Source organism: Notolepis coatsorum, assembly GCF_963971535.1.
Source record: "Notolepis coatsorum genome assembly, chromosome: 2".
NCBI lineage: Eukaryota > Metazoa > Chordata > Actinopteri > Aulopiformes > Paralepididae > Notolepis > Notolepis coatsorum.
In genome coordinates this window covers 223,613,114-223,629,875 of record NC_140166.1, presented here as the reverse complement: position 1 = coordinate 223,629,875, position 16,762 = coordinate 223,613,114, and the positions used below count along the sequence as shown (strand labels likewise).

General features: G+C 46.5%; 1 protein-coding gene across 1 annotated transcript in view; it reads right to left on the bottom strand.

Annotated features, from left to right (window-relative positions):
- Window positions 1–8,351: 8,351 nt before the first annotated feature.
- znf839 (zinc finger protein 839) overlaps window positions 8,352–16,762 on the bottom strand; it is a 54,629-nt gene continuing 46,218 nt past the window's right edge. The window contains exons 13-14 of the mRNA XM_084308565.1: window positions 15,373–15,496; window positions 8,352–11,754 (exon numbers count right to left, since the gene is read on the bottom strand). Of these exons, the coding sequence (XP_084164691.1) occupies window positions 10,188–11,754; window positions 15,373–15,496 (1,691 nt within the window). The 3' untranslated portion in view covers window positions 8,352–10,187. The remainder of the gene's footprint in view (window positions 11,755–15,372; window positions 15,497–16,762) is intronic.

Here is a 16,762-nt window from a genome sequence, read left to right as displayed (position 1 = left end):
CAGCTCACTGTGAGGGGGGGGGATAGAGTTAGGTGGGATGGTTTGGGATGGTGAACGAATTGGCACAAGACAAAAGAATGGGGTCTCCTTTTACAAGATTCATAAAAGCAGTCTTTTTTCCAAAAAAGCCTAGAAGTTGTGTCACAACCTGTCACAGCATGGATGAATATCAACTGAGAACACATGTCATGTCCAAGGACTTCTTTCAGGCGATTTATGTCATACACTTTAACAGTGCCATCCGCTATGAACTTGTTCGATCTGAAATAAAGACCCTTACTACCTTCCTTTGCATAGTAAAGGAGTAAGACAAGGAGATCAGTATCTTCTCCAATCAGCGTAGTGGTGTGTAGAAGAGATGCCTCCACTGCAGCCTTTACTATGTCTACATCAGCATCCCCAGATGCATTGACCACAGTGCAATTCTTTTGTTTCAGTTCATCAGTTATCATCCGGATAAGTCTCTGTTTATTGATATCTCTTGACAGTAACTCCTCCTTCTTACCGGAGAACTCAGTTTCAGCAGTGAAGCTGACAATGGGATGAATCATGGGGTCCCCCATTTTCAATTCATCATAACATATATGACATACAGATAGACAGTACTGCTACATCTATACATTTATGACATACCAGATTTACAAATACAGTACTGTTTGTGATACAAAGAGTCTAAAAAAGAGAGTATACATTTGACGTAGAAACTGTACATTGGAGGAGGTTGGGTAGGTGGGGCGGGAACTGTACATTGGAGGTGGGTGGGGTGGGGGGGTTGGGTAGGCGGGGTGGGGGAAACTGTACAACTGTACAAGCAAAACTGTACATTGGAATATTGAATATATGTCTATGGCGAGGCTGCTCTGTTGCCCATTTCCTCAAACCCAAAACGTTTCATTGCATTATAGTCGGTGCCCAATAGACAAGTTCCTCTACGACGTGTGCTGGTCCTTAAATAACATATATTATAACATCTATTTATAGCAAGTATAGACCTGTCATCATGACAAATGTATACTAGGACTGCTACTGTTCCTAATTTATGCAAATTACATGTCGTCAGCTTGTGACTGCAACTTGTTCCTGTTCGCGGACGACTCAGCCCTGCTGGTCTCTGACAAGAACAAGTTACAGGTTGAAAAAACCCTCAGCTCGGAACTCGGCAAAATCTGCATATGGCTCGCTGATAACAAACTATCATTACACATGGGCAAAACAGAGTCCATTCTCTTCGGTTCAAATAACAAACTCAGCAAGACCGACGGCTTCTCAGTTACAGTGGGTGACAATATTGTCACAAGGAAAGATGAAATTACATACGTAGGTTCCATCCTAGAGGCAAATCTTTCCTGTGACAAAATGGCAACCAATGTAATAAAAAAAGTCAACCAACAAACTAGATTCTTGTACCGGATCTCCTCTCATGGTACCAAAGCACCTCAAAGGCGCTAAAAACAAGATTACAAACATCACAAAACAAACTGGTCCGACTACTACTTGACCTTACTCCCAGAACCCACCTCACCACTGCCCACTTTGACTACCTAGGATGGCTTAGAGTAGACGACAGAGTACAGCAACTTGCAATGGGCCTGGTCTACAAGATACACTACACGACTAAGGTACCCATGTACATGTCAAAATACTTCCCAAAGGTCAGTGAATACCACAACCACAACACCAGAGGGAGCTCAACAAATCATGTTAAACCCAGATTCGGCTCAAACAAGGGACTAAACACGTTTCGCAATTATGCCACATCAATGTGGAACGCCCTACCCAAAGCTGTAAAGGAATGTGAATCCCTACCCACATTCAAAACCACTCTCAAAGAGCACCTACGGGAGACTGCAATCCGAAACTGGCCCCTGTAAATGTCCTAACCCCACCCCCTGCAATGTACAGTAAATGTCCTAACCCAATAATACACGACTCGAGACCCTCTACTTGGGACCAAGTAAGGTTTCGTCGATATTCCAATGTACAGTTTCCCCCACCCCGCCTACCCAACCCCCCCAACCACCTCCAATGTAGTCCCCCCCCCCCCACCTACCCAACCTCCTCCAATGTACAGTTTCTACGTCAAATGTATATACTCTCTTTTTTAGACTCTTTGTATCACAAACAGTACTGTATTTGTAAATCTGGTATGTCATAAATGTATAAATGTAGCAGTACTGTCTATCTGTATGTCATATTATGTTATGATGAATTGAAAATGGGGGACCCTGATGTAAACAAGACGAAAGTCTTTCTCTGGTCTGCATCCCCTTAACAATTGTGTGTATTGAGCATGTACTGTATTGTACCCATTCTGCAATGTGTCAATAAAATGTTCAATCAATGCAGAATATAATGCTATTCAATTCTACTTCTTCCTCGTCACGTGGCTAGCCACCCTCCAATAAGAGTAACATCTCTAAACTCAAAACATCTATAGAAGAAATGTTATATAGCATATTTTCTTAGATTTATTTTACAGATTTTCTACTAATCTCAATCCTATATAGATGGATGAAATTAATAACGTTAATTGAATGGCGACATCAATTAAGTCTTTATGGTCTATCAATCAGTGTCTTTATGGTCTATTCTCTCTATTCTCCTGTCTGTATGTCGTGTATGTCATATGTTATGATGAATTGAAAATGGGGGACCCTGATGTAAACAAGACGAAAGTCTTTCTCTGGTCTGCATCCCCTTAACAATTGTGTGTATTGAGCTGTACTGTATTTGTATTGTACCCATTCTGCAATCCGTTAATAAAATGTCCAATCAATCAATCAATCTTATGTTCTCTCGTGTTGCACAATTACAAGAGGAGCTCCGGCTCCCTCTGCTGGAGTAACTCATAACTTTCACAGCGACAGTTCTAACATTTTGGGGTAATTTTACATAAACCTTACATACCTTCTAATACAATGGAGGCCTATGGAAGTGATGAACTGGCAAAAGAATAACTTCAGTAATAAGATTATGGGGGGGGAAAAGTGCCTTGATGTTTGTATCAAAGCAAGATACTTAATACTGGGATTGCACTGCACGGGTATCTCTATATGGAGGTGTTGGTGCACACCCTACCTAGTGTCATGCCAGGTGTATGTATCCGTGTATCTAATGTTAGTGAGGGCATGTCTACTTTGTACACCAACTGCTTTTATTATCTTTTTTATTTACCTACTGTATGTCCTATTTTATAATGTTTTATGTCAGCCCTTTAACACACTCAGTGCCAGCCATGCGGAGCGCTAAAAGCCTCCGTATGCCAGCGTCCACTTCAATGATAGAGCTCTCATATTTGCAAACGCATAAACTATGTCTTAAATTATGGCTATGTGTCTAATCTGGCCGTCGCTTATCAATGACTTGTTTGCAGTCAACATTGTCGAAACGGATTGTTTTTTTTTTAATCGGTTCATTTCCGTTTTATACAATTTTGAAAAATGCTATTTTTTTTTTAAGTTTCAGGAAAATATAAAGATTCTGTGATAATCGCCCTTTACTGGAATATTCTGGAATACACAAAAAACTGATTATCCTAAGACTGGTAAAATAGATTCCTTACCTCAGATCAAATGATGTCCAAAAAGATTATTCCAATTCCTGATCGCCATTCCAAATATCGATCGCGTTTATTGATCCAACGCTGGGTACTGGAAATATGTATTCCACGCTGTTTTGGGGCTCGGCAATGAATCCGATCCTCTCGGGTGACTTGCCCGAGAAGTAAAATGAGGAAGCAGGATTATTTTTTACCATGTGTTTCATTCAATCCATTCCAAAGGGGTGCAGTACAACAGGGAGAGACGATAGGGGGCAGTATTTTCCCAATGGAGCTCAGAGAGAGTTTGCAGCACTAACGTGAGACTAGATTGATGAAATATGAATTCAAATCGCTAATAAAAAAAAAGCAAGATATCTCGTCGCTGGCACTCAACGGTCGGCATGAACTAAGGGACGGGTGTTGCAAATGAGCTCTGGCTACAAACACTATATGATACAGGCATTATCTATGTATTTGTATGTCCCTTTCAAATAAATCAAATCAATCAAGAATGAGTTGAGAGACCCACATGTTAAAATAACTAACACATCTTCCCCCTTATATTACGTAGCTCTATCTATCCATCCAGACAGTGTGCGATCTGATATGGAGATATCTGCCGTCACACTATTATTGGGTGGGTGGGTGTTTGATTGATTGAAAACTTTATTAACAGATTGCAGAATGGGTACAGTACAGTACAGCTCAATACACACAATTGTTAAGGGGATGCAGACCAGAGAAAGACTTTAGTCTTGTTTACATCAGGGTCCCCCATTTTCAATTCATCATAGCACATGTCTGGATGGATAGATGGCACTCAAGGTAAGTAGAGATGCACCAATAATCCCACTGATATATGATACCTGGGTTTTGGGTATCGGCCGATACAGAGTACTGATCCCATCCGTTACTTTTAATGGACAGTGGACATTGGTCATTGGACACAAATGATTGAGATATAATACATTTTCTCTACAAGGGAGAGTTAATGTGTCAGAAATGCAGCAAATCGAGTCACTTTGCTTTTATTTCTGGCACGTATCAGATTTTAATATTGTGGAAGTTCTCCGATACCGATATTCTATTTGAACAAAATCTGATAGCAGTATCGGTATCTGCATCCGTTAAAGGTAAGAGGACATTTTTAAATTTTTTTCACTTTTTCTCCTTGTTTTTGTGTTTTTTCTCCCATTCCAATTTAGTCGTTATGCCAATTCCCCCCTCCCCTTCCTGGTCGTTGCTCGCATGTGCCCCCCACTGGTCGGTCTAGGGAGCCCTGAAGTCTATCACATGCTTCCTCCGAGACATAGGAGACAGCCAGCAGCATCTTTTTTCACCCGTCAGCGCGGACTCTCATTGGCGAGGTGTAACGTGCGGGAGGCTCACACTAACCTCACCATCTCCCTCCCTCGCTGTGCAGGCGCCCTGACCGACCTGTAGGAGTCGCTGTTTACAACGACCAGAATACCACCCCACCAGCTTCCCTCCCGCTGACTCTGCCAATTGAGCCAGTATGACGGCCGGCCAACGCCGGAGGCAACGCTGACAGCCGGATTCGATACCAGTGTCTCGCGCGTTGGTGACGAGCGCTTAGTCCGCTGCGCCACCCAGCCACCCTGTAAGAGGACATTTTCTATAGTGTTTTTTCTTTTGATGAACTATGCCTAATAATTGGGCCGTCAAGTCCCTTTAGTAACTGTTCTCCATCGAGACAGCAGGACGGCTGAAAGGGAGACACAGGAGAGAACGGGGGGGGGGGGGGGGGGTCATCAAGGTGGAGGACACCAGGACCCTCGTTGGGCTTTAACCCAGGACAGCTGCACTGCGTATTAGAAATAATAGAATAGAATTAAGTTTCTCTCATCCTTTATTGGAGGACCCGGAGTGGACCTGTACAGTCCAGCGTTTATGAAAATGGTTTTTACTGCATTTAAATCAATTAATCAACCAGTCAAGTCTGAACAAGTCACATGAAAGTGAATAAAACCACAATATCCTCCAAGGTTGTCGTTTTCGTTTTTTTTTCTTCCTTTTGTTAATTTCCCCACCGTAAATACAAACCTTTCTAATGTTCAGAAAAGCTTACGCCCCCTGGGGATATTTATAAAAAGTAATAAAATAGTGCAACTTTCCCCCCCCCCTCCCCAACTGCCTTTTCATACTTATCTACATATAAACATCACAAACAACTAAGCACTTTTTTTTTTCTTTTTTAAATCTTCTTAAAAGGAAGGGCTATTTGTGTCTAAATATGAAAAACAAAACACATCAGAAAAAGAACGTTTACAAATTTACAAAGAATACTCCGGAATACGATAAAAAAACAAAACACCGGGTCTATGAACAATAACGTCGGGGATGATGGGAGATTTGTCCTGTCCACTAGCTCCCTGCCCCCTGGTGCCCTTTCGAGTGTGCCTCTGTGTACTCGCCCTCACCGATGCACTGGACAATAAGACTAGAGTGAGATGCAGGGGGGGCGCGTTGAAACGACTTGGACCTGGGAGAAGCTTCTGACCTCAGGAGAGGACAGTGATGTCATGACAACCTAAGCTAGGTGGGAGGAGACTGTACTACCCGAGTTCAGGGTGCTGATGTCACACTGCTCTCCTGTCTTTATACTTTCATAGCTTGGAGGTCGTCGGACTTTCCCCCATGTCCGAGTTGTGTTGAACGCTGCGCTCCGACGTGGTATTATGGTGCGTTCAGTCGGTCCTCGCCAACTCGTAGATGTATCAAATGGTAAATACAAGACGACGGCAGTCAGGTGCGCTAGTTAGCTTGTAAAGTCAGGACCAATCACGTGCAAGGCAGCAGGTTCAGTCAGATTATTCAACCTCTTTCTTTCTTGATGCAGATGGTTTTTGAGCAATTTCTTTTGAAATCCCAGCAGGTCAACATCATATTTCTGATGACGTCTCATGATGCTCCATGTTCATAATAAAGCTATGTTTGCACCACAAAAGGTGAAAGGTCACCGATATGCCACAACTCGTAAACTCTGGTATCATGGAACTTGCTTGAGTTTACCGCTTGGTATTTACCACTTGGTCAGCCGTTCGAGTGTAACTTCATGGTGGTCAACTCGGAAATCTGTGACTTTACAAGGACCAACCGCTGAATGCGTGATTACTCTAGAGGCGTGACTAGTGCACAATGCGGGGGGGGGGGGGGGGGGGGGTTGAAGTTGAACCTCTCTCCAGAAACAAACACTACATACTTCCTCTTCCACAAACACTTAATCAAGGTGGAGGACCGCCAGCAATAGACCCTGACCTCATCCCAGGCTTTAGACGGCACCCCTGTGTTGCTAGTGACAGTCAGGGTAATGTTAAGATCCCAGGCTTTAGACGGCACCCCTGTGTTGCTAGTGACCGTCAGGGTAATGTGAGAACCCAGGCTTTAGACTGCACCCGTGTTGCTAGTGACCGTCAGGGTAATGTTAAAATCCCAGGCTTTAGACTGCACCCCTGTGTTGCTAGTGACCGTCAGGGTAATGTTAAGATCCCAGGCTTTAGACTGCACCCGTGTTGCTAGTGACCGTCAGGGTAATGTTAAGATCCCAGGCTTTAGACTGCACCCGTGTTGCTAGTGACAGTCAGGGTAATGTTAAGATCCCAGGCTTTAGACTGCACCCCAGCTGTGTTGCTAGTGACCGTCAGGGTAATGTTTTTTTTTTTTGATCCACTTTTTCTCCCATTTTCTATATTTTTCTCCCATCCCAATTTCGTATCATCCAATTCAACCCTCCCCTGTCACGAACGCTGTTTCTTGCCTCCCACAAGCCGGCTGCAGTGAGGACTAAGTCATACATAGCACAAGTCCCCTCCGGTACTTGAGGTAACAGCAGTCGCATCTTTTCACCTGCGCAGCTCGACCTCTCAGTGTCGAGGAGTAACGCGTGGGAGGCTCACGCTGCCCCCGACACTTTCTGATTCTACTGCGCAGGCGCACCAACCGACTTGTAGGAGTCGCTTGTTCACAACGTTCGATCCCCACCCTTCAGTTTTTCCCTCCCCGTAATACGGCCAATGTGTATTACTGCGGACGACCAGCCAAACTGAAAAACAATGTGGAGAGCTGGATTCGAACACGCGAATCCTAGCGTCTCCACACTGGTGGCGAGTGCCTTAGACCACTACACCACCTAGCCGCCACCGTCAGGGTAATGTTAAGATCCCAGGCTTTAGTTTAGACGGCACCCCTGTGTTGCTAGTGACCGTCAGGGTAATGTGAGAACCCAGGCTTTAGACGGCACCTCTATGTTGCTAGTGACCGTCAGGGTAATGTTAAGAACCCCGGCTTTAGTGGGCGGCTGATTGGCGCAGTGGGCAATGTGCTCGCCTCTAACGCAGGGTTCGAGCCCAGCTCTCGGCGTTGCTACCGGCTGGCCGGTTGTTCATACTAACACAATTGGCAAGTGTTAAGAGGGTGGGAAAGCCGGTGGGTGGGGATTTGACGTTGTGGACAGCGACTCCTACAGGTCGGTTTGGTGACGCCGGTGCGACGGAAGCAGGAAGTGACGGGGGCAGCGTGAGCCTCCCACGCGTTACTCCTCGCCACTGAGAGTTCGAGCTGCTGCGGTGAAAAGATGCGACAGGCTGCCTCCCCGTGTACCAGAGGGGACACGTGATGCAAGGCTTCTGTCCTCACTACAGCCGACCAGTGGGAGGCATAGTCTAGCAACGTTCAAGACAGGGGAGGGAAGAATTGGATATACGAAATTGGGATAGGAAAAAAATAGAAAATGGGGAGAAAAAGTGGATTTAAAAAAAAAAAAAAAAAAAAAAAAAAAAACAGGCTCTGGTTCGCTAATGCTACAACTACCAGGTTGATAATGACAGAAGGTAATTCATGAGGCCATGTAGTTGGTAAAAACCCTCCCGGAAAATAGCAACAAAGTGAGCCTCGGGGGGTTAAAGGTCAACGGCATGTTTCGTATGGGATTAAAGTAACGGCACTGAGGACATTTCTTTTTCACAGCGGCCATTTTGACGCGTCAAAGCAGGACAAACACAGGTGTGACTAATAACACTAATTAGGGCTTCCGTTCCATTTCCAGGCGTGCCACGGCGCCCAGGGCCCCGGTACCGTGCGTGCTGGCCCACTCGGGATGGCTCCGGCGCACACACCCTGAATGGAATGCACTCCGTGATCAACGTCATTAAGTTACGCCTGCGATACGCTTAACTCGCTGTGACACTTTAGAAAATGGCCGCTGTGAAAAGGGTCTAAAAGGCCAGTCGCCAAAAAGGAGGAGACCTGCAGGAGGACTTCTAACGCGTCTTTAACGTGTCTTTCGCAAACTATGGCCACGTATTTCCCGTTATTGTGACGAATCCCAGTGCCTCCCAACAGAAAGAAAAGAGGGACAAGTCCATACTGGCACCGATTTCTACTAAACACGGTTCAAACCGAACGCACACAACGCCAGGTGTGTTTAAACAACACGCAGTGTGGATGGCGTTATTATCCGTCATTCTATACTCTTCTCCTGGTGAAAACCCTGCCCGTTTTGCCCTCTCCTCCGCGACGTCTAGACGGATGGATGTGAAGCCAGAGGCGAGTGCAGCTCGGATGGCGTCCTGTGTGAAACCCCTGAAGACTGAAAGGGGGTAGACATAGTGTGTGTGTGTGTGTGTGTGTGTGGACATGGACTTACTGAGACCAGAAGCACGGTTTAGATCAGACGGCCTTCAGCAGACGTAGCCGTTATCATAATAGTCACGTAGGTCGAGGGACCAAAATATTATATCGGCTCCTCTTGAATTAAATTGAGTTTTTATTTACAAGCTAAAAGTGTGAAGGCGTTTCATTTTTTTTTCAGTTTCTTTTTTCCCCCCCCACTTTGTTTCTACACCTCGAGACATTCAGATCAGCACCGGCTCCCTCCTCTGGGTCCTCGGGGTCCGGGTTCTGGGAGGACTGGGTTTCTACACAAGGACCCTGGAGGTGGACAGCAACAGAAAGTCTGACAAGTTTCTTTTTATATATATATATATATACATATATATATATATATATATCTATAGATATATATATCTATATATATATATCCTATACGACGCCAGATCTGATTTTCTTTTGTCATATTGCTGATTAAAACAACTGAACAACAATAACTCAGATCTGGGTCATATCGTATCAAAGTCACATCAAGTCAACAATCACATGTTCTCTTCCCGTGTGACTACAGAGCGCAGGAGCGGGAGTCTTCAGACGCACGGCGGCGTTCAAGGCGGCCGGTAGGAACCGGGGAGCTTCCCGACATTCGGAGGGGACGGTGATGTCACGACGTCGGTCTCACCTGGCTCCTCCTCTGTCCCCCCCGGGGTTCAGGCCGCGAGCGCCGCCGCCGCCCTCCTCCTCCTCCTCTCTTGCGCGTCTCTAAGCTGGGGGGCCGTTGCCATGCCGACCGCGCGGCGTTCCCAGTGCCTAACGCTCTGGAAACGCGGCGCGAGAGTTCTCACCCGAAGAAGAAGAACCCTTTTTTTACGGTCCGAGTTGAGATCCGATCCGTCTCCAAGCCTGGCACCGACGAGTCCAGTATGCACGACGTGTATTTTCCATCTCTGTGCGCGCGCGTGTGCGTGTGTGTGTGTGCGTGCATGTGTGTGTGTGTGTGTGTGTGAGTCTTGGTAGATCAGGGGAACTTCCTGCCCCCCCTCTCCGAGGCCTCTCTCCCCAGCAGGGCGTGCACGGCCTCCAGCGGGACGCCCTCGGGCGCTCGGATGTGCATGGTGGTCCCGTCCGGCCCGTTGACCACGACGATCCGATCCGCGTGGTGCTCTCCCTCGGCCAGCTGCACGGTCAGGCCCTCCGTCTGGATGTAGATCTCCTGACCCTCGTGGACGACGCCGCTGCGCTCGGGGCCCCCTGCCGCCCCCTGCTGGGCCACGGTGGCGCTGCAGGACTGCGTGGTGGTGGTGGTGGGCTGCTGCACCAGAGCGGCAGCCCACGAAGAAGAAGACGTCACGTCGCCGGCACCGCCGCCGCCTCCCGGCTTACAGTCCGGTCTCCCCGCCACCGGGTCGGCGGGAGGAGAGCCCCAAGCCGGGGCCGCGACGTCGCTGCTGCTCAGCGCCTGGACCTGGCAGGGGTCCTCCGCCGCGTCGACGCCCTGCCCAGCCGGGAGAAGCTCCTCCTGGGCATCAGTCTCCATGGGCTCTGCCTCCTCCCCCTCCGGAGCGTCCAGACTGTTGGCGAGATGGTCCTGGATGATCTCCATGGGGGTGATGGTGTGGGTGGTGGTGGGGGCTGGGGGATTAGTCTGGGTGGTAAGGGGCTTAGTCGGGCTGGTAAGGGGCTTAGTAGGGGTGGTAGGGGGCTTAGTCAGGGTGGTAAGGGTCTTAGTCGGGCTGGTAAGGGGCTTAGTAGGGGTGGTAGGGGTCTTAGTCAGGGTGGTAAGGGGCTTAGTAGGGGTGGTAAGGGTCTTAGCAGGGGTGGTAGGTGTCTTAGTCGGGGTGGTAAGGGGCTTAGTCGGGCTGGTAAGGGTCTTAGTAGGGGTGGTAAGGGGCTTAGCAGGGGTGGTAGGGGTCTTAGTCTGGGTGGTAAGGGGCTTAGTAGGGGTGGTAGGGGTCTTAGTCTGGGTGGTAAGGGGCTTAGCAGGGGTGGTAGGGGTCTTAGTCTGGGTGGTAAGGGGCTTAGCAGGGGTGGTAGGGGTCTTAGTCTGGGTGGTAAGGGGCTTAGTTGGGGTGGTAGGGGTCTTAGTCTGGGTGGTAAGGGGCTTAGTCAGGGTAGTAAGGGGCTTAGTCAGGGTAGTAAGGGGCTTAGTCGGGGTGGTAAGGGGCTTAGTAGGGGTGGTAGGGGGCTTAGTCAGGGTGGTAGGGGGCTTAGTCGGGGTGGTAAGGGGCTTAGTCGGGGTGGTAAGGGGCTTAGTAGGGGTGGTAGGGGTCTTAGTCAGGGTGGTAAGGGGCTTAGTCGGGCTGGTAAGGGTCTTAGTAGGGGTGGTAAAGGGCTTAGTAGGGGTGGTAGGGGTCTTAATAGGGGTGGTAGGGGTCTTAGTCAGGGTGGTAAGGGGCTTAGTCGGGCTGGTAAGGGTCTTAGTAGGGGCAGTAAGGGTCTGAGTTGGGGTGGTAAGGGGCTTCGTAGGGGTGGTAGGGGTCTTAGCTGGGAAGGTAGGGGTCTTAATAGGGGTAGTAGGGGTCTTAGCCTGCATGATAGGGGTGTTAGTAGGGGTGGTGGCAGGTTTGGGGGCGGGGCTAGACGGGCTAGGAGCAGAAAACAAGGAGGGGTCAAGCAGTGTTGCTATAGAGGATACTTTCAATGCAATGTAATCATGCAGTCAAAACGTTTGGCCAGCAGCAGATGCTTTAAAGATACTAAAACGCCTTTTAACTAAAACCACAATGAATGACTAGTAGTAAAACAGATGCCGAAAGTTTATACTTCAATGTGTTAGATTGTTGGTGCCGTGACCCGGATCCTATAAAGCCGACAGTGGTTCCGGGTAGGGGCAGACCAAGAGCGACTAAGGGCAGACTACAATCTGACTAGGACTGAGATCACAGAAGAGACTCTCTCCTCTCATCAAGGAGAGGGGGGGGGGGGGGAGGGGGAGGAAGGATGCCACATCATCATTAGCTTCGGCTAACACAAGGATGGTCTTGGCTAACAACCAGGCCTGACTACGATTGGACTGAATAGCAGAAGGACGATAGACTGAACGCACCGAAAGATCTTTAGAATAGATCTTACAAGGACAATACGAATTGGTTCCCATCTGATTATGAGGTCTCTGTTTATCAAATAAACAACGATTCTCCTTGTAAGGTATTACGCTGTGTCAAAGTGTCGAATTCTTACGAAGGTGGAGGATTATTATGGTTTGCGGATGGCACTAACGGGAAATGATAAGGATTGTATCAGCCAGTGTATGAGACGTTTTTTTTATCTACTTTTCCCCCTAATTTTTTTTGTATATTTTTCTCCCATCCCAATTTGAGTTGTTATGCCAATTCCCCCCTCCCCTTCCTGGTCGTATTTGCCCCCCACTTGCCGGTCTAGGGAGGGTTGATAGATACTATCACATGTCCCCTCCGATACATGTGGAGTCAGCCAGCCGCTTCTTTTCACCTGACAGCGAGGACTCTCACTGGGGGAGCGCAACGCGTGGGAGGCTCACACAACTTCCCCCAGTTCCCTCCCTCGCTGAGCAGGCGCCCCGACCGACCTGTAGGAGTCGCTGTTTACAACGACCAGGATACACACCCCGCCGGCTTCCCACCCGCTAACACTGCCAATTGGTTAGTATGGACGACCGACCAAGCCGGAGGTACCGCTGACAGCTGGATTCGATACCAGTGTCTTTGCGGTGGTAGGCAGGCGCTTAGTCCGCTGCGCTACCCAGCCGCTTGGTCCAGTGTATTTGTAGAATTAAACATTTTAAACATTAAACACACGTTATTTAACACTGTATACCTCGTTGTTAGATGAAATAAGGGACATGTGACAAGTATTTTTTTCTTAAGGCGAGACACGTGAATAGGCAAATATCCTTTTTTTTGTTGATTTTGAGATTGTTATATTTTGCTTCCTAAACATGTCTTCTATGAAACTAGTGACAATAAAACGTCAATAACACACATTTAGTTGTTTATTTTACTTCATTTTGCCTTATTGCATCCATAAATGTGCACATATTTAATGGAGAAGTGCCTCATTTGCATATATAAACATAAAATTCAGAAAACTTGCAATATATTTGTTCTTAGTTTATATGTACATAACAAACTGGGAAAGTTTCATAGTGATATCTATTCAAATATTTTTTGCCTATTAGGGGGTACTACACTGTACTACACTGTTTGTAGCCTGTGTGTAGTTCTGTTCAGTTCAATAACATCATTATTATTATTATTCAGTTATCAGGCATGTGTTTAGGTTGTCTATTACTAATGGTTTGATTAGGTATTGTGTTTGTAAATATCTGTTTAAAAAAAAAAAGTATGGCATTTTACAATACAGAACTTTGAAGGCGTTTTCCCAAAAAAAAATTTAATGAGTTTTTCCTCATACTCTGAGCCAGAAATCTCCACTCCAGTATTACTCACATACACCAAACCTTCCAGTTCTATTAATATCTTTGTTCTGAAGGTATTTACAGAAGGGTTTGTTGATATCGCATTCATACCCTGATTTATATCACATTTTATTGCTAAAAACATGGCAAAATATGGAACTTTACCATAAAATGGACTGAATGGAGTATTTTCTGATTTATGGAGTGATAAAAAGAGATATCCTAAATCCCCTCTGTAATAACCTTTGGCTCTAATATGTCAACAAAATGAAACTATAATTTTGAAAATGGCTTTATCCAATGTTCAGATTTATGTCCTGGAATTATATGCAAATTAGTGCATATTTAAGTAGATCATGCCTCATTTGCATATTTAAACATACAATTTAAGAAAACTTGTAATACAAAAAAGTCTTGTCTTAATATAAGTAATCAACTGGGGAAGTTTCATTGTGATATCTATTAGTTAAATTTTTTACCCTATTCACCTGTAGTGTCTCGCCTTAAGGGTAGATTAGGTTCCACTTGGGGATTAAGTGTTAAACAAGAAGATCACTTAAAGGTGCTGTAAGTGGTATTTTTTTGTTTGTTAGAATAAATGGTCTACATGTTAAAATAATAGCTCTACATTCTGATTCTGTGTGTGTGTGCATATGGTGCGTTTGTCTATGCCTGGGTCTTCTAATGTCATGATGTGCTCTGTCTAGGGCTGACCCCTATTAATCTATTAGTCGACTAATCGGTCGAAAGGGGCTGTAGTTGACTGGCCAACCTCTTAGTCGAATATAATAAAAAAAATAAAAGAGGCATAGAAGCGTGGCTAACGCTAATGGCACGCATACCAGAGGCTAACTGCCTACGAAAACAGGCACAGAGGCACTGAAAGAGGATTTCACCCATCTAATGAACACACTATACTAGACAAATATCAAGATGTATCCATCAGTGGACCAATTGCATGCTTTTGCAGAGGACAAGAAGCCTTCAGTCGACTCCTTCAGACATTAAGCACCCCCCACAGCCCAAATGGAATGATATTATAAAAAAAAAAATATATATATATATATATATATATATATATATATATATATATATATATATATATATATATATATAGATAAGTCGACCAATAGTCGACTAACGGCAAATTTTGGCCAATCCTAGTCGACCATCCAAATCCTTAGTCGGGGACAGCCCTAGCTCTGTCCTTGTGTCCATGACTGTATTACATTTACATTTTACATTTAGTCATTTAGCTGACGCTTTTATCCAAAGCGACTTACAAGTTTTGTACAACAAGACAGCAGGAAGGGCACAACTCTATCAGCTGAGTAACAATGGTCATCAAAGTGTTGAGTGCTACCGTGTTGGTTAGTATATTAGGACAAGTGCATGACAGTAAGGTTAGTTCGTTTTTTTTTTTTTTTTTTAATTTTTTATTTCAGATAAATTGGGTGCATTTACGTTTTTTTAAATGTTTTATTAATGTACGCTGTGCCCCTTGAACAAATAAAGTAAACCTAACCTAACAGCCATCACTGATATAGAGTGTCTGGTCAGTAACACAGTCCCTCCACTCTGCAGGAAACAGAAAATAAATCTTCTGGTATCCCGTTCCCACTTTATCCGATCAGGAGAGAGAACTCCACACTGGAAAATTGGTCTGACAAATTAAATCAATTCATTGATTAAATCTTATTTTAACAAAGAAATACCACTTACAGCACCTTTAACAACAAATATCTTATTTACTCATTTACAGCCTGGCAATGCCAAGAAGTGGGACACTTAGCAACCTCATCTCTACCTTGTGAAGGAGGAAGACGAGGCCGGTGGAAGTTTGGTTACGGCAGAGGGGACCAGAGAGGAGACCGAGACAGTACAGGGCTTCAGGGTGGAGGAGGGCACAGGAGACGTAGGACTCACACCGTCTGAGGAGAGGAGAGGGGAGGGGAGGAGAGAGGAGAGAGAAGAGGAGAGGGGAGGAGAGAGGAGAGAGAAGAGGAGAGGGGAGAAGAGAGGAGAGGGAAGGAGAGGAGGAGAGAGAAGAGGAGAGGGAAGGAGAGGAGGAGTGATGAGGAGAGGGAAGGAGAGGAGGAGTGATGAGGAGAGGGGAGGGGAGGAGAGGAGAGGAGAGGGAAGGAGAGGGGAGGAGAGAGGAGAGGGAAGGAGAAGAGGAGTGATGAGGAGAAGAGGGGAGAGAAGAGAGGAGAGGAGAACAGGGGGGAGGATAGGAAAGCAGGAGACAGGACGAGGCGAGAGAGGAGTCAGAGGAGAACAGAAAGGAGGAGAAGAGAGGAGCAGACAGAGGAGAAGAGAGGAGCAGACAGAGGAGAAGAGAGAAGGGGAAAGGAGGAGAAGAGAGGAGCAGACAAAGGAGAAGAGAGGAGCAGACAGAGGAGAAGAGAGAAGGGGAAAGGAGAAGAGAGAAGGGGAAAGGAGGAGAAGAGGAGCAGACAGAGGAGAAGAGAGAAGGGGAAATGAGAAGAGAGAAGGGGAAAGGAAGAGAAGAGATGAGCAGACAGAGGAGAAGAGAGGAGCAGACAGAGGAGAAGAGAGAAGGGGAAAGGAGGAGAAGAGAGGAGCAGACAGAGGAGAAGAAAGAAGGGGAAAGGAGGAGAAGAGAGGAGCAGACAGAGGAGAAGAGAGAAGGGGAAAGGAGAAGAGAGAAGGGGAAAGGAGGAGAAGAGAGGAGCAGACAGAGGAGAAGAGAGAAGGGGAAAGGAGAAGAGAGAAAGGGAAAGGAGGAGAAGAGAGGAGCAGACAGAGGAGAAGAGAGGAGCAGACAGAGGAGAAGAGAGGAGCAGACAGAGGAGAAGAGAGAAGGGGAAATGAGGAGAAGAGAGGAGCAGACAGAGGAGAAGAGAGAAGGGGAAAGGAGGAGAAGAGAGGAGCAGACAGAGGAGAAGAGAGAAGGGGAAAGGAGGAGAAGAGAGGAGCAGACAGAGGAGAAGAGAGGAGCAGACAGAGGAGAAGAGAGGAGCAGACAGAGGAGAAGAGAGGAGCAGACAGGAGAAGAGAGAAGGGGAAAGGAGAAGAGAGAAGGGGAAAGGAGAAGAGAGAAGGGGAAAAGAGGAGAAGAGAGGAGCAGACAGAGGAGAAGAGAGAAGGGGAAAAGAGGAGAAGAGAGGAGCAGACAGAGGAGAAGAGAGAAGGGGAAAGGAGAAGAGAGAAGGGGAAAAGAGGAGAAGAGGAGC